This window comes from Rhinatrema bivittatum, chromosome 5 (genome assembly GCF_901001135.1).
Source record: "Rhinatrema bivittatum chromosome 5, aRhiBiv1.1, whole genome shotgun sequence".
Taxonomy (NCBI): domain Eukaryota; kingdom Metazoa; phylum Chordata; class Amphibia; order Gymnophiona; family Rhinatrematidae; genus Rhinatrema; species Rhinatrema bivittatum.
The window spans coordinates 13,565,708-13,587,888 of NC_042619.1; the positions used below are offsets into that span (position 1 = coordinate 13,565,708).

Here is a 22,181-nt window from a genome sequence, read left to right on the forward strand (position 1 = left end):
TCACCTGAGGAGTCTACAAGGGGAGAACATGAGGGGATCTCACCTGAGGAGGATACAAGGGGAGAACATGAGGGGGTCTCACCTGAGGAGGATACAAGGGGAGAATACGAGGGGTCTCACCTGAGGAGGAAGATACAAGGGAAGAACATGACAGTGTCTCACTTGAGGAGGATAACAAGGGGAGAACATGAGAGGATCTCACCTGAGGAGGATACAAGGGGAGAAACATGAGGGGGGTCTCACCTGAGTGAAGATACAAGGGGAGATACGAGGGGTCTCACCTGAGGAGGATACAAGGGGGAGAACATGGGGGTCTCACCTGAGGAGGATACAAGGGAAGAACATGACGGGGGTCTCACCTAAGGAGGACACAAGGGGAGAACATGAGGGGATCTTACCTGAGGAAGATACAAAGGGGAGAACATGAGGGGGGTCTCACCTGAGGAGGATACAAGGGGAGAACATGAGGGTCTCACCTGAGGCAGATACAAGGGGAGAACGGAGGACCTGCCACCTGAGGAAACCAGGGGCACTGATCCCAGTTTCCCGAGACTCTCGGCAGCTGGGGTTTGGCACTTGTGCTCCTCGGTCACCAAGATGGGAGGCTGGGCCTTCTCGAGGCTGCGGTGACCTCAGGGCTTACAGGGTGACACTTTGAGAGCACCACCCTCATTCCGGGGAACCTCTACAGACAGACACTCTCTGGACAAATCCCAGCTCCACCACAGTGCCATGGATAATGGCCATGTGAGCAGTAGAAAGCTATTTCCTGTACATCCAGCTGGCTGCTGCTATGGCTACAGGACCCGTGGGCTGGGCCTCAACGGAGGCCGAGCCTGTACTTCTGCGTTAAGATGCAGCCAGGGCCAGAGCCAAGACCTGATGGAGGTAGGGGTCCTTGCTCCAGCACCTAGCCAGTCCCATTCCTAGCAATCCACCCACAGAGCTCCCTATAGCCATGCCCGGAGATGCCAAATGGCCCAGTTCAAGCAGAAAGATTGTAGGCCAGTCCTGGGTTTCTGAAAACCCCATCCTAAAGCATTCTGGCACCCTGCAGCTCTTTCAGAAGGGAGAAGCGGGAGCTGCAAACACCACAACTCACTGGAATGTCAGATCGAAAACCCGGACTGGCCTGGTGTGCCCCCCCCCCCCCCTCCCACTGATTCAGTCTCTGTCCCGGGCCCCTCAGAACAAGCCTAGCTCCCTACAGCAATCTATATTTTTAAACTAACACCCCCCTCCCCAAATGGAGCCCATGGGTCAAGGGACGGGTGTTAGGTACCCTAAGGAAACCTTACAACCTTGCACACACACACACACACACACACCCCCTCTACAGATACACACACACCCCCCCTCTACAGACACACACACACCCCCCCTCTACTGACACACACCACCACCACCCTCTACAGACACACACACTCACACACAACCCTCTACAGACACACAGCACACACACACACACCCCCTCTACAGACACACACACCACACACACACTCACACACCCCTCTACAGACAACACACAACTCACACACACCCTCTACAGACACACCACACACAACCCTCTACAGACACACACACTCACACACACCCTCTACAGACACACACACCCACAACACACACACACCCTCTACAGACACACACACACACACACACACACACACCCTCTACAGACACACACACACACCCTCTACAAGACACACCACACCCACACAACACACCCCCCTCTCCAGCCACACACCCACACACACACACCACACACTCCACACACCCCCTCTACAGACACCACACAATTCAATTAAGCGTTTATAACAGATTTTACATGAAAAAAGAACATTCAGAACACAGCCTGCTGAGGCAGAACTATCCCGTACAACACGCAATATCATATTTACATGCACTGCTGGTGGTGGCCAGCAGAAATCTTGCAAAATGACACTTGGAACTCCGTTTTTCGTAAGGCGTGCTGGGTGTGGACCTGGCCCTCAGAAGCCATGAATAACGGAATTATCCTTACACTATAGGTAATCCTCCCATAACCAAAACCACCCCAACTGCCAGCACTCAAACAGCAACAACGGCCCCAGAGCCGGAATAGCCGCCAGAGATACCCCAACTTGTGAAAACACAGACTAAGCACTACGTAAAGAAGTTCCAGGAGGTGTGCACAGATGGGCAGCCCTCTGGCACCACTAAAACTTGCCAGAGTGCCAGGTCTGCAGAGTGAGCCTCGGAGCGCCCTGCGTTCACATCCCGGGCTCGGTGCCAGCTGCGGTCTCCTGGGAGGACGGAGGGCTGCGTCTTCCGTGGGCAGGTTTGAACGTGAATGTCTCCACGCCGTTACGATTTCAGGTGCACAGTCACATCACCTGGGTGCCCGATGCAACTGAGCGCTAGGGACGCACAACTCTTCCCTAGCGCATCCTTTTTAACGAGGCAGCTCATTTAGAGCGCTGAGCACCCAGGAGACGTGGCTGTGCGTGGGTTAAATAAACCAGCAGCCTATTTTTTACATACATTTTTATGCGCATCTTATTGCATGGGCCTGTATGTACGTGTGAGCATGCCTGCGAGAACTTATATTTTATTTATTTAGATTTAGATTCCACTTTTCGCACTTTTTTTTCAGCGCTTCAAAGTGGATCACATTCAGGTACTCTCGGTATTTCCCTATTCCCAGAGGGCTCACAATCTAAGGTGACACATAAATTGTGACACATAGGCTCTTACAGGCACACAAAGACACATGCACACAATTTCTCACACAGACACATGAACGGAAGCTCTCACAGACACACACATATGCACGCAAGCTCTCACACAGACACTCACAAGCTCTCACACAGACACAGACACATGAAGGGAAGCTCTGAGACAGACACATCTACAAGACCCCAAGCTCTGACATAGCAACACACACAAGCGCTCACACACGCATGCACACAACTCTGATCCACAGGCATGCACACAAGCTCACACACACACACACAGGGTTTCCTTTCTCCAGGCCAGGGTGGATTGGGCTCTTCAGCAGCCCCCTCCATCCTCCTCTTCACATCCAGTCCCACCACAGCTCCGGGCTAACCTTCCGGAGATGGGGGCTAGGGAGGTCGGAAAGCTGTGAGATAGGCGCGCAGCTAAGAGGGGGAAACCGTCCCCAGCCTTTCCTGCGCCCCCTCCCTGCAGGCGCGCGCACACCCGGCGGCGCCAGCCCTGCCGGTGCCCTGAGGAAAGCCGGCGGAGGCTCGGCCTGGCGTGGCTGGGGCAGGTGCCAGGGCAGCGCGCTGATGCAGCATGGGGCGCTGTCTCTCTGCGCTCCCTTTAATCATTAGCCGCGGCTCCTCCTCGGGCTCGGCGACCTTTGATTGCGCGTCTCCTCTCGCTCGCCTCAGCACACCTGGGCTCCAGCTGCTGCTTTCCACTCCCCCCCCCCCCCCCCCCCCCCTCGCTCACTCCGCGGAGCTGCGGTTCCGCCCCCAGGGATTCAGGTGGGTTCTCCCCTCGCTTCTCTTCCTTCTGTCCCTGAGGAGCTCGGTGCCTTGCACAGCTGCTTCCCTGGCTTTCTGGATCCTCTCTCCTCTTGCCACCGCTTCAGCAGGACTCGGAAAAAGTTGCGATTTTCTCCCCTTTCACGGCTCTTTGGGGGTAAAGACGTCTCAGTTTGTATTTATTTTCTTAAATTGCCCTTGTATGTGCTTTGCATGCCTTGGCTGTTACCCCTGCTCGGCGTTATTTTAGGACGGCAGGAGTAATAAAGCGTGAATGGAAAGGTGGTCTACGGATACCCGTTAAGGGCCTGCAGCACTTTTTAATGAGTTTTCCTTGTTAGAGTAGTAACTTTCTTTCTGTTTTTTTAAAGAGTCTATGCATGTGTGATGATTTGAACTCTGAGCCCTGGCACGAATCCGGTTCAGGGAGCAGTTCGGCTCAGTTCTGTCGTAATCGGCCCTTGTATAAGACGTTTTGCTGGCTGCCAGCCTTTTAACGAAGGCCCCCCCCCCCCGCCTGTGGGAGACTGTTTCTTTCAGCAGGATCTTCCTTGGGGAGATAAACAGCAGATTGGCTCAGAGTAGTAGCGCTTTCGGATCCGTGCTATTCTGACACTTCTGACCCTGTGACATGTGTGAGAGTTTTTTGGTTTCTCTGAGGCTGCAGGACTCAGACGGGGAAGAGTCTGCACTACATGAAGATAGTGCTCAACAGGCAGGAAAGCTGGCAGGGGGAGCCCACTCGGGCCATTGAACCAGCTGCGAAACTCTTGGTAGCCCTGGCTGCATCCTTCCAGCCCCGAGGCTGCCTTGTAGCAATGGCTAATGGTGGACCAGGCATGGGCGGCTACCACTGGCCCAGCCAGCCTCCTCCCTGTCTTCCCCCTGTACAGGAAGACCCTGGTCACCTCTCCCCTGCACAGCTTCAGGACCTCCTGGGACGGCCTCTGTCACTAATCCTACCTTTTAAACGTAAGATTTTATGAATAACAGATCGGCAGGCTCTTATCTTTCAGCTCTGCTTCTCTCAGCCCCTCCGGTCTTCCCCCGGTGCAGGCAGCCCTGGATGTGGGCCCGGGCTCCTGCCCGGTTCTTGATATTAACGCAGCTGTAGGGCAGTGCTAACATTGCTTCTGCGAGGAAACGTGAAATGGATGGAAAATGCACCCAGTTTGCTGTGTTTGCAACCCCCAACTAAAAAAAAAATAAGTAGAGAAACCATGGAGAGACCTGGCTTGGAGAATGCTGTGCAACATAGATTTGTATATGGGGTGGGGAACGGTGGATTTGGGTGTTCCTGTCATTAAAATCATCCATTGTACCTGAAGACTGGAGGATGGCTAATGTAACCCCAATATTTAAAAAGGGCTCCAGGGGCAATCCGGGAAACTACAGACCGGTTAGCCTGACTTCAGTGCCAGGAAAAATAGTGGAAAGTGTTCTAAACATCAAAATCACAGAACATATAGAAAGACATGGTTTAATGGAACAAAGTCAGCATGGCTTTACCCAGGGCAAGTCTTGCCTCACAAATCCGCTTCACTTTTTTGAAGGAGTTAATAAACATGTGGATAAAGGTGAACCGGTAAGAACATCCCATGCTGGGTCAGACCAAGGGTCCATCAAGCCCAGCATCCTGTTTCCAACAGTGGCCAATCCAGGCCATAAGAACCTGGCAAGTACCCAAAAACTAAGTCTATTCCATGTTACCATTGCTAGTAATAGCAGTGGCTATTATCTAAGTCAACTTAATAGCAGGTAATGGATTTTCGGAAGGCATTTGACAAAGTTCCTCATGAGAGGCTTCTAGGAAAAGTAAAAAGTCATGGGATAGGTGGTGATGTCCTTTCGTGGATTGCAAACTGGCTAAAAGACAGGAAACAGAGAGTAGGATTAAATGGGCAATTTTCTCAGTGGAAGGGAGTGGGCAGTGGAATGTCTCAGAGATCTGTATTGGGACCCTTACTGTTCAATATATTTATAAATGATCTGGAAAGAAATATGACGAGTGAGGTAATCAAATTTGCAGATGACACAAAATTGTTCAGAGTAGTTAAATCACAAGCAGATTGTGATAAATTGCAGGAAGACCTTCTGAGACTGGAAAATTGGGCATCGAAATGGCAGATGAAATTTAATGTGGATAAGTGCAAGGTGATGCATATAGGGAAAAATAACCCATGCTATAATTACACAATGTTGGGTTCCATATTAGGTGCTACAACCCAAGAAAGAGATCTATGCGTCATAGTGGATAACACATTGAAATCGTCGGTTCAGTGTGCTGCGGCAGTCAAAAAAGCAAACAGAATGTTGGGAATTATTAGAAAGGGAATGGTGAATAAAACAGAAAATGTCATAATGCCTCTGTATCGCTCCATGGTGAGACCGCACCTTGAATACTGTGTACAATTCTGGTCACCGCATCTCAAAAAAGATATAATTGCGATGGAGAAGGTACAGAGAAGGGCAGCCAAAATGATAAGGGGAATGGAACAGCTCCCCTATGAGGAAAGACTAAAGAGATTAGGACTTTTCAGCTTGGAGAAGAGACAACTGAGGGGGGATATGATAGAGGTGTTTAAAATCATGAGATGTCTAGAACGGGTTAATGTGAATCGGTTATTTACTCTTTTGGATAGTAGAAAGACTAGGGGGCACTCTATGAAGTTAGCATGGGGCACATTTAAAACTAATCGGATAAAATTCTTTTTTACTCAACGCACAATTAAACTCTGGAATTTGTTGCCAGAGGATGTGGTTAGTGCAGTTAGTGTAGCTGGGTTTAAAAAAGGATTGGATAAGTTCTTGGAGGAGAAGTCCATTACCTGCTATTAAGTTCACTTAGAGAATAGCCACTGCCATTAGCAATGGTTACATGGAATAGACTTAGTTTTTGGGTACTTGCCAGGTTCTTGTGGCCTGGTTTGCCCTCTGTTGGAAACAGGATGCTGGGGATGATGGACCCTTGGTCTGACCCAGTATGGCTTGTTCTTATGTAGCCCCACCCAACCTATAAGTTGAGCATTCCAGGGCCCTGAACCCTCCTAAGGTCAGTATTGATGGGAGTTGTGGGGGATGTTTTTTTGTGGTATGGCTGTGTGTTTGTAAGTAGTGGAAGTGGTTGTGATGGTGTGGGTGTGTGTATGTATGTATGTGTGTGTCTTGGGTTGTCTGCTTGTGTTGTTGGGGGATGTAGGTGGGTTTTCTAGGGTTAAACTCTGTATAAACAGAGTTGGGGGTATAGTTGGGGGGGGGGGGAGTGTGTGAATTAAGAAACTTAGTTCACTTCCCTGTCCAGGGTGGAGGGACAGGTATGGGTGTATGTTGGGGGGGTCTATAGGATATGCATGTATGGAGGACTGGAGGGAGTGGTGAATGTGTGGCAGTGACTTTGTAAGTATGGGGAAGGTGGTGTTGAAGTTGCTTTTTGCTTTCCTCCATCTTTAGCTGCTTCAGTTATTTTTTTCCTGTGTACCTGCCTTCCAGAGAGCTGGAAGGGTGAGGGGAGCTCTTGGAACACAGCGCTGGTCAGCATTCAGCAGCTCACAACAGTTTCCCTCAGAAAGCTATGGGGTTGTTTTTGTTTGTTTGTTTTGAAGGCTCAATTCTCTGAAAAAACTGAGCTGTTATTTTCCGGTTTTCACACTCTTCCAAGATATTCGCGTTCTCATGTGCAGGTAAATTTTAATTTGTCCCTTTTTTTTGGAAAGTTATTGTGACTGCAGACGGACATTGATCCCTTGTGTATATAATGCTTTCCCATATGTTGGAAGGTGTATGCACCACCACAGTCCGTGTCTGGAAATGGTGTGAGCTTTGCTGTTTTCTGCCTCGTGCACAGGAATCCTCCCAGTTTCACAAGTTTCTCACAGGTCCCTCTGTCCTGGCAGCCCCATGGAGCTTGTCAGGAGGCTGCCGGGGGACACCGGAGGGAGGCTCTGCAGAACTTGTATTCTCAGCTTGCATTTTCTTGTAAAGGCTTTCTGTCTTAGAGCTGTCTAGCTGCTCCTAAAGCCTCTTAGCTTGGTGATGTGGATGTTTTGTTAACAAAATATAAATAAGAGACCTTGTGTTCCTTTTTTGCCTTCTCCAGGGTCTGTGGAGATGATGCGATGGATTTTGCTCTGTGTGTTGGCTGCTTCCATAGAATGTGCCCTCAAAGACTTCATGAACGTCTGCATGGATGCCAAGCACCATAAATCTGAGCCAGGGTATGAGGACAAACTGCATGGTCAGGTAAGAACCCTTCTTCACTAAAGCCAGGGTCCTTCATCTCTCGGAGGTGAAGGAAATGCCAAATAAAACCCCATTGATGTCAGTGGAAATGTTTGTTTATTTAGGCCATTTTATATATCAAGTGAAGATCACAGCAGTTTACATCATGACCTAAATATTATAGGTAGCCAATTACGTTCAGTTGATGCGTTCATATATCATGCATTTTAGCGGAAAGCACATACATTGACTAAGGTGGTAGGGGGAAGAGGGATACACAGAGGGATAAGGTAGCACATTTAACACAAGGTGCCAGAGGGATGTGTAGAGAGAATCAAATATATGTATTTGGGCTGGGTTGGAAAGAAAAGTGGTATTGAGTTCTTTAGTTAGGTTCTGTAATGAATTTGTCCATGAAGGAGCAAATACTGATTTCAGAAAAGCTTTTTAGGTGTTAGGCATTTTGAAATAACCACTTTTAAGGTCACGTTTCACTTTCTTTGTTTCAGTGGTCAGGCGTAGAGTCTGGGGTAGAGAGTTCCATAGACTCGGGCCTGCAGTGGAGAACATACGGTCTCTTGTGCATTCTGTAATGATGGCACAGCTACTAATCCTTTATTATGAGATCTTAGTGGTCTCTGTCGCTTGTATGGTTGTATCGCCACCCCTACCAGGCTGGGGTTGTCAGAATGTAGGGAAGAATGTATTAAGGTTAAGACTCTTTGTGCTGGATTCGGGATTGTGTTGGTAGCCAATGCAGAGTTATCAGTGATTGCGAGATGTGATTGAGTTTCCTGGATCCTGTTAAGAGTCTAGCTGCAGCGTTTGTGGTTTGATGGTAACCGGTTTTGGAAGTGGTGTTGGCCTGATAAGCACGCATGGGTTGGTACCGGTCGTATTGGTGGAGATCAAATGCTACAGGTGTTGAGAACAACAGCACACTAAGAATGGCTTGGCAGCAGCCACCTGTCAGCATGCTTCTGAAGTCCTGGGTGGTGGTGGATCCAAGTTGGGTCTGATCACGTGCCATTTTCCTGTCAAAGGAGAAGGGCCCATAAGTAGACTAACGAATTGTCTGAGCTGACTCTGAGTTCTTGGAGAACCTTGAGTTGGGTATCTTACTGATTGCTGATGACAAAACTATTCACCCTGGGGTTTAAGATGATGACGACCAGCAGGCTGAGGGTGTTCCAGGAGGTCATTATCTCTAACGAGAGCAGGTAACTTTCCAGCATCACTTTTTTTGTCCTCTCTATAGCTAGGATGAAAAGGAAGGTCCAAGTCAAGAACTGAATAATGGCTCCTCCTTGGCTAAGGTCCAAGCATAGGGTTTGAACCGCGAGCCGAAGATGTTCCTTCCCCCCCCCCACTGCTGGCCTCTTGGCTAAGATTGAGAACCTGGTCAATCTGGGGCGTTAGCCTCCTCCCACCTGACCACACTGGAGGCATCAAAATGTTTGGACCTTGGTCAAACGAGAGCACGAGCCCTCTTATTTTTTTATGCGACCCTTTTGAATTAACCTTTCCTCCTCAGTTTTTTTTTTTAATGTTATCACAGGGCCTGTCTTCCGCTCTTGAGGGTGGCAGCACGTGATTTGATCGAGTCGTGTCATGGTACATCCCATGAGCTCAGAGTGGCTGAGTTAAGCTGCCACACGTAAGGCGTGCAGGTAGCTGGGGCCCCGTGTCGTGTGATGATCTGGAGGACCCCTCGGAGCTGCTGCTGGCGGTCCTTGTGGCTCAGCTTTGCTCTTTCCGGCTGTGCTACATCGATGGGCATTCGGGCAGCCAGCACCGGCTCGCTGGGTTCCACTCCTCTTACCCTCTCAAGGCTCCCGAGATGCCGTGGCTGATCTCCTCCTTCCTGTCCACCGCTGCCCAGGGGCCACTGTTCTCCACCTGTCAGGAAAAGGAGCTGGGTTTTTAATTGGATCAGTGATTTCAGGCTTAGGTTGAGTCAGCCCTGGCTCTACCTCATTTGTATCCGTGCACTTCAAGTTTTGCTAAAAAAAACAACAAAAAAAAAAAAAAGCAGGGCTGGCTCAGCATGGCCCTGATGACCCCAGGCCAGTTAACCCTACCTGAGCGGTGATGCTGACCCTTCCCCCTCACCTGCAGAAACCTTGCTCCATCGTGCATTCCTTGTGTTTAGTGCTCTGAAACCCGCTCTGTTCCTTTCCAGTGCACCCCCTGGAAGAACAATTCCTGTTGTACGGCCAACACCAGCGCGGAGGCCCACGAAAGCGTGTCCTATCTGTACGGCTTCGACTGGAACCACTGTGGGGCCATGAGCAAGGCTTGCAAGAAGCACTTTATTCAGGACACCTGCTTCTACGAGTGCTCGCCCAACCTGGGGCCCTGGATCCAGGAGGTGAGGACGGAGGGGCGTGGGGAGGCGCCTGCGGGACTTGTTGGGGAGAAAAGCTGAATCCAGCTAAGCCTGCTGCTTTCCTCTCTTGGGTGGCTGTAGTGGGATGCCCAGCATTGAAAACGGCGCCCGTCTTCCTAACGTGCAGGCGGGCTGCGTAAAAATGGAGGCGCGAGGGAGAACTGCGCATCCTTAGCTCTCGAATGCAGCGGGTGCCCGTTGGTATGAGCGTCCGATTTTATCTCACTGCTTCTGGCTGATTCTGATTATATTCGTTATAGTCGCAACGTCCAATGTAATCCTATGTTTAATTGGCAGCCAATGCGGGCTCTGTAAAATCGGCGCTATGCGGTCTGCGGCCAGTGCCGGATAGAACCTGGGCTGCCATATTTTGTAGCATTTTCCCATGCACTGTATATTACTATCTGTTATATTTCTGATATTATTATTTGGGTTGGGCTATGTGTAAGGACGGGAGTTATCTCCGCCCGTGCCATTGGACGATGGCTTTGACTATAAATAAACCGAATTCTGATGCCGGTCCTCCTCCTGCCCTTCTTGACCGGACACCGTGCTGACTCGTCCCTTGGCCTTGTGCCGCCCTGTCCTGGTTGCAGGCCCCTGTAGATAGGCCCAGTTGATGATGATGATGATGATGTCGTGCAGGTGGACAGCAGCTGGCGGAAGCAGCGAATCTTGGACGTCCCCCTCTGCCAAGAGGACTGTGAGAACTGGTGGCAGGACTGCAAGGACGACCTGACCTGCAAGGAAAACTGGCACAAGGGATGGAACTGGACGTCTGGTGAGTGGTCAACCGGCAGGAGGGGTTTCCTGGTTTTTTCCTTCATGTAGCTATGGTCTTGTTGTTCATGTTTTTGTGTTTCATGGAAATAATTGGGTAAAGCCAGGCCTGGCTCACCCTGTTGAGTTAGGATGGGGCTGGCTGGGAGTCCTAAATTGCCACATGCGTTGGTCCTGTTCCCATGAAGGGCTGTAGACGGAACCAGCCGTGTTGGTCCATTGGGGAAGTGGGCTCTCCCCAACCCCTTAGAGTGGTGGAGGGACAGCTTCCACATGGCAAAGGGGATAACTTCCTTCTTTATCCTGCAGCTAAGAAAGGAGATGAACTATACTGGGCGGTAAACCATGGGAATGGCACGCTTAAAACTGTTTTACATGTGGAAAGGCACTTTACGTGTGTAATTGGGCTACGCTAGTATGTTACATTTACACACGTAATTCTTCTGAAAATGAACCCAATGTGTGTTTAAAAAAATATATTGAACATTATTGCTACCTAATGATGCCGCTCCAACATTGAAAGTCTCAATGTGCGCTGTGTGACCTTGGCTGCTTTAATTTTGTTTGCAGAGTTTAACACGTAGATTGGAGATGGCCAACCTCTTTGTTTTTTTTTTCTCAGGGCAGCTAAAAATGTGCAAATTAATCTTTCTTGAATGAATTGTATGCCGATATCTCATGCACACGGGGCCTGATATAACGCAGGTTTTTACTCCTGTTGGAGAACACGCTTTTCCTCCGTACGTTAACCCTGGCATTTGACAGGGATTTTAACATGGAAAATATTTGTACTAAAACAGTAAAATCTAGCATTAAAATCTAGTATGCAAATCCCATGGGAAAGAAGGCATTTGCTACTCCCCAGCATTACAGGGAGGTGCATTAAAGGGCAGACAGCTTAAAGCACGTTTTCTTAACCCAGGAAATATAAACGCCTGGGTCCGAGGTGGAGTGAGCTCACATATATCTGGTGGCCATGTTTTATACTATTGCTGTGCCCAGGGTGGTGGGGTCTGGCTGCTTCTGCCTCGGCATATACTGGTGCTCCACGATTAGGATCGGCTGAAGATGCAGGGCTGCCCTCGCTTTGCTCGGAAAGATTTATTTCTTCTTAGAAGGTCCAAGCTGGCAGTTCCCAAGGGCCTGAGAGCCAAGAATCTGATTGGGACTGCTCTACCCAAACCCAGGGATTATCAGCTCCACTCTCCTCAAGAGGCTGCCATGGCTGATGTTCAGGATAACCCACTGTATTTATTTATTTATTTAGAAATTTTTATATTCCGCAGCCTCCATGAAACTGTTCAGCGTGCATTACAATAAAACAATCATAAAACACATGTACAGGACATTAAAGACGAAGAAAACCTATACACACAAACAATCTAAGACTTTGTTTATAAAAATGACACTACCTCATGGAAAAGCTTCCTCCAGAAAGCAATGCTTTTAATGCCTTTCTAAACATTTGAAATCAGGCTGCAGTTCCATTCAGTTGGTACTGTACAGGAAAAAAAAACCCGCTCTCTTGTTGGGACCCATTTAAATCTTTTAACTGGAGGGATGACTAATAATTGAGTACCTTCGGATCTCGGAGCGCGACCTGGAACATAAAATGCAGCGTAGTCTCTCAAGACGCAAGGAGAAAGAGGTGTTCAAAAGTTTAAGAATAACAGTTAGTAGCTTAAACCTGCCCCTCCATTTAATTTGGAGCCTGTGCAAATCCTTTAGAACTGGGGTTCTATGTTCCCTTCTAGAATTTCCCCACTATAACTCGGGCAGCTGCATTCTGCGCCAATTGCGTTGCTCGCAATAGTTTACCCGGAAGCCCTATATAGAGGGTGCTACAGTAATCCAGGTAACTTAGTACCAAATAGTGGACGATTGATCTGAAAAATATTGGAGGTAACCGGATTTTTAGGGGTCGTATTGGCTTAAGTGCATAGAGGGCAATCTTCATAACATGACAAATTTTGTTGTTTCATTGGTAAGCAAGAGTCTAAAAAAGAGTCCTAGACTCTTTATCTCTCGAACCCTAAACTGCCTCTAAATCTAACTTTTCTGCCCTGTTTTTTTTTTTTGTTTTTTTTTTTTTAATCTTCTCAGACTGCAGGATTTGCACCTCCTCTTCCATCTGCTGGAGACAGAGAAATACTGAGGGACTGCAGGTGGTGCACCAGGTTAAGTGACGGTGTGAGTGAAACTTTCTCTGTCTCCATCGCTGGAAGGGAGGCAAAACCCAGGAGTCTGGAATGGAACTGAAAGCGTTTTAGTAACCTCATCTCCTTTTGATTCTTGGGCTCAGCATCTTTATTCCTACCTGCAGAATCTTTTTTTCTTCATATTCAAAAATAGACAGTGATTAAGCAACCTTACCTGTAATTGTTTAACAATTTCCTGTAATTCAGCTTCTGGTATTTCCCCCACTAAGATGACGTGGCAAGAAAAATTAAATGTTGTCTGCATACATAAAATATTTAACATTGAATAAATAGAAGGTGGCTCCTATGGGAGCCAAGTAGAGATTGAACGGCAGTGATGGTAATGCTGAAGCCTGCTGCACACCCCACTTAATTTTGTGCCAGACAGAGTATTTCTGTCCAGTCTGGACTCCTTGCACGCTGTTGGTCAAGTATGACCGAAACCAGTTGAAAACAGAACCTCCTATACCATTGGAAAGTAATGTGCTCAACAAGATGTCATGATGAAGGGTGTCGAAGGCCGCGGACAGATCCAGCTGGCCCAAGATGCCAGAGCAACCTTGGTCCGAGCAGCCCAGTACGGTATCCCATCACAGATAAGAGCGCGGTCGAATGATTCTTATGAAAACCAAACTGATACACATCCAGTAGCTTTCTGTCACACGCAAAGTCCTCTAACTGATCTAATACAACTTTTTTCCATGATTTTTGCCTCTGTGAGTAAATTCAAGATGGGGCAATAATTAGCCAACTCAATGGTAGGCAAATTATCATCTTAATTGGCCTTACTATGGCCTGTTTCCATATATCTGGGAGGAAACAGTCACTCAATGACCTATTAATCATTTTTTTCAATACTCCAAAAGTTGGTCACCTAAATGTTTTTTATGATATGAAAAGGACAAGGGTCCAGTGTTGAGGAGGTCAACTTTAAAGCCATGGCTTTAGATTCCACTTCCTTTGACAGCAAATCAAACTCTAACCATTGAATTTGGGCAGAGTTTTTATTTACACAAGAGGGATCTTTTGAAATGGATTTTATTTATAAAAAAAAAAAAAAAATCAGTTAACAAATTGCAATCTTGAAAATCAGTCTTACCTATGAGAGGTTTTGTAGTTGGTGGTTGAACAAGCCCTTAGAATTATTTGATACTGATAATCGATTGCTCAGGTTTAGAACAGCATTCTCAATAAGTTTTCATTGCCTTCTCATAGGCATGTAAGGATGCCTCATCTCTTCTCTTTCTCCATTGTTTCTCAAGTTTCCTGACTAATTTCTTCACCTCAGCAATGCCCTGTCTATACCAGGCTGCACATTTTCCCTTTTCCTGAACATTAACCTCATCATATGGTACTGAAAACGAGGACTGCCGTTTCATTAATAGACAGCTTATCTCAATTAGCAACATCCGCCTCTTCCAACCAACATTGCTTAAATAGGTCACTATTCAAGTTTGAACCCCTGTATTTCTTTTCCCTTGGGGTTTCTCTATTTTCTTCTGATTATAAGGTAAGCCCAATCAAAGAGTGATCAGACCATGGTACATCCCTCGTAAATATATTCTTCAAGTGACAATGGTCGCAATCTCTGCCTAATAACAGGTCAAGGGTATGCCCTGCCCTGTGAGCTGGTTCAGTGATTCATTGTCTCATCGACAACAGCAACTGGAAATCCTGCGTCCCAAAAAAATTAGAATCCTCGAAATGTAGATTGACATCGGCAATAATTATGAGGTTTTTTAGACCTCAGTGCAAGGCTACTCAGAAAATCATTTATAAGGCGCAGGTTATTTGACTTATAACCAGGAGGAAAATAAACTGTGCAAATAATCCAACTGTGAACTTTAATCAATACTGCTTCAATTGGTGAAAAATATTCCAAGGTCAGTCTGCTATACACAGTAAACCTGTACAGGTAGGAGGTTTAGAAATCTATAATCCTACCAACTAACTCCTTCTCTAAATAGCTAGAGTATGTAAATAAATCGCACACAGCTACTCTCGGTGAAGTCAGACATTTTCATACACGGAACCAGTACCCAATATATGAAATATTAGGTCCAGTTTCCTCAGTATAATCTTTGGCCATTCCATCTCTTCTTATCCAATCTTTCAAAACTTTGTCACTGCATGAAAATGTGTACTTCTCAAAATCTATCGTTGAGATCCATCCTGAAGTTCCACGTCTTCTCAAAGAAAAGCTTCCAGTCTCCAGGTTCCTCCTTTACACGCAGCCCGACGCGGCGTCGGTGTTTCAAACTTCTGACTGCTTCAGGGGTGCACAAATCAGCCACTCTCCAGACGGAGACCTGTGCGTGCAAGGACGTTATTTAGATAATGCCCAGCGATAACCAATCAGCACGCGGTATCTTGTGCAGGGGATAAATGTTTGTTTTGGGGAGTTTTTTTTTCTCCTCTCATGGATTGCTTGATTCATTTAATTTGTGAGAAAAAAAAACCAAATCTAGCAATTTTAAAAAACAAAACAAAACCTGAAAAGCGGCCAAAAATTGAAAATGGGGGCTCCTGCCTGCCCAGAAAATTGATGGGGACAGAATGCCCCCGGCCCCCACTTAGTCTAGAGAAGATCCACCAGTGAGTTCTAGGCCCAGGCCGAAGCCTTGGCCTTGCGTAGCCTGAGATCACGGTGACCTACCACACCCTTGGCCTATGTAAGGCCAACACCTCTGCCGAATCCAGTCCCGACGCCGGGGCCTCTGCATAGGCGGAGCACGGACCAAGGCCCGATGCCGGGGCCTGGCGCCGTCCAGTGGGGAGAATGTGCTGGAGTTAATTAACTCCGATGTAATCCCAGCGGATGGCATCGGAAGTCAAAGGGAGCAGCGCCAGGCCCGGGCTCTGGACTTGACTTGAGGCCCCAGAGTCGGGCCCCGCCCTCTGAGCCATCTCACAGCATCAAGCCTGGATCCAGACTTCAGGACCTGAGGCCCAGTCTTCCCATCGGATTCCCCCGACGGATCACGTAAGAGATCCCAGCGTCATGCTTGGACCTAGGCTGAGGCGCCGGTGTCACACTAGGGTGTCGGCTGTGGCCTATGCTTTGCAAGGTCACGGCTTTGGTTCTAGACTTAAGCCTGATGTATTGATTTCAAACGAATGCAACAAATAAGATTCGTTTCATTGGGGGGGGGGGGGGCGTCCTGATTTATTTCGGGGCTCCTCGAATGAAACAAATTGCCCTTATTCATCGCGTTTTTGGAATTCGCTTGAAAAGAATGCACATCCCTATCTACCGTAGTAATTCCATGCATGAAACCAATTATTACGAATCAGAATTGCACTCTCTTCCATGGGATATCTTCATTCTGTGTGGTGCGGTGGCATTGAGAATGAAAGTCCGCAACTCTTTTTGCCTGTCCAACATCGCATCTCTATTGCCCCCTCTCCAACATACCAGAATGGTCTATTACTGCCCATTGTACATCTTTAAACAAGTGAGGCTTCGAGACAGTGTGAAACTATTGGAGCCTGGATTGATAGCAGCTTAATCTGTTACAAACAGGGGTTTGCAGGTCAAAAACTGTTGTGTAGTTTGTGAGGTCTTATTTTTGTTTTATGTTTCGGAAAACGTACACACTAAAGCAATAGAATCAAAAACACAAAATGGGGTGTGTGTGTTCTATCATTTCATTTAGAAAAGAAGAAATGACATAAGACAATGTCGTTTTCAAACAAACGCACATCCCTTGTTACTACTAATGCTGTGTTCATGCTTTACTTTGCGTGGTTTCTTAGCCCTGGAGGAATTCTGTGCCACTGCGGTTCGCAGTATCTGTTCTCCTCTGCAGCTGCGCAGAATTTGTCAGGCCCCGGCATTTCACGAGCGGGGGCTGACCCACTTGGACGAGGATGGAGCAGGCCCCAGTGAGAGTGAGTGGGTGTGTGTAAGACTGTGAGCCTGGGTGGTGAGAGAGAGAGCATGTGTGAGGGTGCCAGAGAGGGGGGAGCCTGGGGGAGGAGATTTTGAAGGAGTGTGTACATGTGTGAGAGATTGCGAGGTAGTTTGTGTGAAAAAGGGATTGTGTGTATGTGAGAGTGCTGGTTTGTTTGAGAGAGGGAACCTGTGAGAAGGGATGGTTGTGTGTGTGAGAGAGAGAGGGAAGCCTACATGTGGGGGTGGGGGAGCAAGAGAGAGAACCAGTGTGCAGGGGTGAGAGACACATAGGTAGCCTGTGTGAGGGTGAATGCATGAGAGAGAAAGGGACCCTGTGTGGCTGTGTGTGCGAGAGAAAGAGGGGGAGGGAGCCTGTATGAGGAGCAGTACCGAGAAGAGGGATCAAACTATGGAAGTGGAGATAGAGGGGGGAGGGGAGAGACAGTGGCAAGTGGAGGATTTGGGACCTGAGAGGAGACTGGCCAGGGGAGTAGGGAGAGAGGGTGAAAGAGAAACTCTTGTAGTGAACTTCTAGGGAAATTCTGCTCAAAATATTTAAAACTCTGCATCTTTAATAATTTTCTGTATTAAATTTGTAATTTAATTACTTAAAGACTGTCATGTATATTGTGTTATTTTGACCAAAGTATGCAGAATTTTGCAGAATTATGTTTTTTGTGCACAGGATTTTAAATTTTTTTTTTGTGCAGGATTTACTCAGGAGTGGTTTCTGTATTTGCCGTCCTACTGGTGGTCAGCCTGCATGTTCACAGCTTCTGTATTCGGTACAGCTGGCTCTAAAGGGTTAACTGTGTGCCTGGAAGCAGCCTGCCTGGGAGTTTCTCTCTCGCGCTCTCTCTCTTTCTTTCTCTTTTTCTTCTCTAGTCAGTATTGGTCAGGCCTATTTGGATCGAGAGCTAACCTGGCCAGCCCTGCATAATTAGCTTCATTTTACCTGTCTTTATTTCTGTGGGCCCTGAGCAGGCTGGCAGCTCGCCTTCGGTTTATGCACAGGTTTTGGGAGTTGAAGAGGTGGCCTCTCCTGTCTGCGAGTAAGGACAGGGTTAAGCTATCTTTTTAAGAAACACATAGCTGAGTCGGAATAGCTGTGGTGAATCTGAAAAGTTGATTTACTGCCATGTAATCGCTTTTCCCCTTTTTTTTCTTTACCCCCTGGCTTGGCTTCAGCGTGGTCCTCCACAGACGCCTGTGGGCTGTGCGGTCCCAGAGCAATGTTAGTTCCGCGCTGCGTCTCCTCTCGGGGGGGGTTCATGGCCAGCGCCCTCGCACGCCAGTGTAAAATGAGACTGCGGGTAAAGCAGGGGACCGGCCCTGTGGCAGAGAGCGGGAGAAACCTGAGGGCGGACTTCTCGCTAGGGGACTCCTGGCTTGGGGGAGGCCGGGTCCCCCCCCTTTCTTTGGATCGGGACTGTGTTCTGCAGCTGGAGAGGACAGCACGGCCTGCAGAGGGTTGGGGAAGTCGCCTGGGGTGTGTGTGAAAGCGGAGGAAGGAGATTCAGGGGTCGCCCAGACCCCCACCACAGAGGAGAATCTGCCCTTAATCGGTTGGAAACCAGAGGAAGACCAGGCTTGCCGAGCTGGGTTCAGCAGCCTCTGTGCTCCCTGGGGGAAAGCTATTTCCTTATCTCTCCCCCTCTGGGTGATTCTTGCTTCAGGAGCTTCACCGCCCCTGGTTTAACTTTTCGGTGTTTCCCTCAATCTCCTTGGCTGGGGGCAGGCTGGAAGGACTCTGGAGCCCAGGGCAAGCTGTCGGTCTCTTCGCCATCCCCGGGAGGTAAAGGTAAACGGTAGAGACGGGCCAGGAGCGAGACTGACGTAGACCCCGAGCCACCGTCTTTACAACGTCTACGTCGATCTCGCGGTTCTGGAGAGATCCTTGACCCCCAGGACCAAAAGTAAAGCTCTCAGACATCAAGTGCGGGCCGTGTTCGGGTGCTCTGGCCACTTTTATCCCTCCCTCCAAAGGGGGACCTGGGTTAGGCTTGGCTGCTGAAATTCAGCGCGCGGTTTCTTATTGCACGCACTGAAAAAACAAAATTAACCCAAACGCAGTAGGCAAACCGCATTGGGTGTTTAAAATGTGCCCCGAACGCAGGCTGCTTGTACAGTTTTGCTGTGTGAGGGAGTCTCTCTCGCACACATCCTTCTATGCACATAAATTCATGCTTTGTGTACATGAAAGTCTTTATGTGCCCAAAGTTATGTTTGCTAGGCGTAAATCCTGCCTACAGGTCCTAGCACCAGAACCTCCTGCTTCTGTCCCTAGACCGACACTCGTGCTGGAGCCTTTACTCCACCGCTAGGAAAAGCCGAGTTAAGCCGGCGCCCCTCTCTCTATCTGGGGGGGGGAAATGTTAATGCCTTCCTTAGCCTGGGATTTCCATGGGAGAGCGCTCTGCCAGTGTTTATTGTGTGCAAAGCTCCTTGCTGAGCGCACACGGCTGCGGGTAAAACGGTGTTAAGCTTTCTCAGTTCGCCTTTCGGGCCCAGAGATTTGTAAAAGGACCTAAATCTGCTGGGAGAGCTCTACTGCAGGTCACGGGCCCTACAGGCGAACCTGGGAAAGAGGACAACGTCTCTGGGCCACGGCAAATCGCCTCCAGCACAAGTTTAAGTGATTTCCTAAATGTGCAGGGAGGTAGAGGGCACCCCAGGTCATGCAAACCTCGCCCCCCTGCGTGAAATGCATCTGAGGGCTCCGAGTATGAAGAAGCTGCGAGAAGAATTTTCATTCTGTGCAGTGGAAAGTCCCCTGGCCCCTTGCGGGCCCCCCCCCCCCAGGAAAACTCCTCCTATTGAAGCTAGCGGGTGGCGTCCTTGAGCAGGAGCGAAGCCTGAGGTCCCTCAGAGACCCTGTGCCACGGGCAGGATGGGAGAGAGAGAGTCCCAGTGGAAACCTGCAGCTCCCACCCCTGCCCTGGCCTGGCTCCTCCACCTCCCTCAGGAGAGAAATGGGAGCGGGTGGGGTTAAAGAGATTCTCGCCCATCCCCCAGCAAAGGTAAATAAATGTTTCCTCTGTTTTAGGCCCAGTGGATCTCAGTTTGAGGCTTGGGGTGAATTAAATGATCCTGGGAGGTCCTCCCCCCCCCCCCCCCCCCCCCCCCCCCCGTTTTTCTGTAATTTAATTATTTGATTCTCGTTTTTTGCCTTTCATGACCGGTCAACTGTTTCAAAATGACTTGCACTCAGGCGCTGTAGGCACTTCCCTGGCCTCACACTCCTAAGGGCCTGATTTACTAATACTCTCCCCCCCTCCGGTGTCTGTGCTTAGTAAATCTGACCCTTAGTTTGTAACGAAGGCACGGGAGGGTTTTGACCCTGGCTTCAGCCCTGCTGCTCTAACTCCTAGGCTGCTGCTCCGTCCTACGCGCCTCTTCAGACTTTACTCCCCTCTCTCTCTCTCTCAAATAATTTGTTAGAAAAAAAAAAGTGACACGTTTTTCCCTCTTTCTCTTCTCCCCCCCCCCCCCCACCCCCAGGACAAAACCGCTGCCCGCTGGGCGCCCAGTGCCAGAAATTCACGGTTTTTTTCCCTCGACCGTCGGACCTCTGCGAGAAGATCTGGAGCAACTCGTACAAGTCCTCCAGCCTGAGGCGCGGCAGCGGCCGCTGCATGCAGCTCTGGTTCGAGGGGCGGGAGAACCCCAACGTCGGGGTGGCGCGGTACTACGCTGACCTGCGGAGCCGAGCCGCGGCGTCCCCTCTGCCCGCCGCCACCCTCCTCCTCCTCCTGGCCCCTCTCCTGCTCAGCTGCTGGGTGTGAGACGCGGCATTTCTTGATTTGGAGAAGAACTGCCTCCTCTTCGGATTCTGAGACCATCTCTTGTTTGTTTTTTTAATTTAATTCAGGCCGGCACAAGATTGATTGATTGCCTTTAGGGTGTGGTGAGCTCTTGAGATCACCTCTCTTCAAGGGCCTGTGATCTCAAGAGCCGGGCCTACGTCGTGGGCGCTGGGTAAACCTGGGCTGTACCTCTGAAGGTATTGGGAATTGGCCGTAATGGGCCTCTTCTCCAGGACTCCTGCAGCCACTTGAAAGAATAAAAGACTGCACTGAGCCCCTCGCTGTCTTTTCTATGTAATCTTTAGCAGGAGGTTTAATCTGCTTTTGGTGATAACAGGGGTGACCCTTGTGGGGGTCTGGGGCAGGGAGTTAAGCTCCTCAATGCCGTACGGGGTCTGTGTTTTCCATTACAGGCCAAGAAGGGATGGGGCGGCAGAAGGAAGTCAAAGGAAATGGAAGGTCACACCCCCTCCCCCCCAACACGAAGAAATACAGAAAGGGAGTGGTAAAGAGAGCAGAGTTTGGTCCCCTCTTAAGCAATAGTAGAAGAAATGGTGCCCAGGAATTAGCAGCAAGCTGAGGGGGAAGAGCTGCACCGCCATCAGCACCAATGCTGGTGGTTTTAGCATCAACGTTCCAGGTCTGCAGGCCTGAGTGATGGAGGCAGATTTGGAGGCCGTTGCTATTACAGAAGAGTGGGGTCACTGAATCTCGTGAACCGGGACCTAGGGCCAGCCCAACCTGTTGAGGAAGGATAAAGGGGGGAGTGGCATCTCTTTATGTATGAAAAATATCCTAGCAGGGGGGTGTGGGGAGAGGAGGAAGCGCTGTGGCCTGTCAAAAAAAAAAAAAAAAGATGTCTGCACTTCCACTGGTGTGGTGCACAGGTCTCCGAATCAGAGAGAGAGGAACTGGACGAGGATCTGGCCCAAGACATACAAAGTGTTGCTCGTTGGAGGTTTTAACCTCCCAGATCTAGCTTGGCGTACGCCTGCTGCAGAATCGGTAAGAAGCAGAGAGGTGGTGAATGCCCTTCAAGGTGTTCTGCTCACACGAGGGGAGCAGCCATGCTGGACCTGCTGCTCCCAAATGGCGATAGTGCCTCCTAAGATCCAGGTAGATGGTGCCTCCCTGAGCACCAGTGATAATCAGAGGGTAGGCTCTGATATTCTGCTCAAGTCAGAGAGAAGTCACACAAAGATCAAAGTCCCGGGTTTCAAAAATGCAAACTTTCTTTAAAAAAATAAAAACGGGGAGGTACCTTAAGGAGGAGCCAGAAAACAGTGCGGTGGAACAAGGGTGGGCCAAATTAAAAGGAGCAATACTAAAAGCTGACAGTCTGTAGGTAAGAAAAGGAAAGGAAAATACAAGAAAAAGAGGTGGCTGAAAAAATGCAAAAAATCA

The 22,181-nt window shown here is 48.9% G+C and overlaps 1 protein-coding gene across 4 annotated transcripts; it reads left to right on the forward strand.

Moving 5' to 3' along the window:
• Positions 1 to 3,413: 3,413 nt before the first annotated feature.
• On the forward strand, positions 3,414 to 21,051 carry LOC115091812 (folate receptor alpha-like). Of its 4 annotated transcripts, XM_029602040.1 has the most exons (6): positions 3,503 to 3,648; positions 7,094 to 7,171; positions 7,588 to 7,730; positions 9,892 to 10,080; positions 10,744 to 10,879; positions 20,473 to 21,051. In XM_029602040.1, exons 3-6 carry the CDS (start codon positions 7,599 to 7,601, stop codon positions 20,754 to 20,756), a joined length of 741 nt encoding a protein of 246 aa, XP_029457900.1. In that variant the 5' UTR covers positions 3,503 to 3,648; positions 7,094 to 7,171; positions 7,588 to 7,598; the 3' UTR covers positions 20,757 to 21,051. The 4 variants fall into 4 exon arrangements, with proteins under 4 accessions (XP_029457899.1, XP_029457898.1, XP_029457900.1 ...); XM_029602039.1 differs by lacking the exons at positions 3,503 to 3,648; positions 7,094 to 7,171 and adding an exon at positions 3,414 to 3,491; XM_029602038.1 differs by lacking the exon at positions 7,094 to 7,171 and having other exon boundaries at positions 3,498 to 3,648.
• The last annotated feature ends 1,130 nt before the right edge of the window (positions 21,052 to 22,181 follow it).

What these genes read in the sequence shown, in the direction of transcription:
- LOC115091812 (XM_029602037.1), top strand. Translation starts at nt 4,187, where the DNA reads ATGAAGATAGTGCTCAACAGGCAGGAAAGCTGGCAGGGGGAGCCCACT. An exon ending in ACTAATCCTACCTTTTAAAC is followed by an intron (nt 4,464 to 7,587) that starts GTAAGATTTTAT and finishes TGCCTTCTCCAG; the next exon opens with GGTCTGTGGAGATGATGCGA. An exon ending in TGGGGCCCTGGATCCAGGAG is followed by an intron (nt 10,081 to 10,743) that starts GTGAGGACGGAG and finishes GATGTCGTGCAG; the next exon opens with GTGGACAGCAGCTGGCGGAA.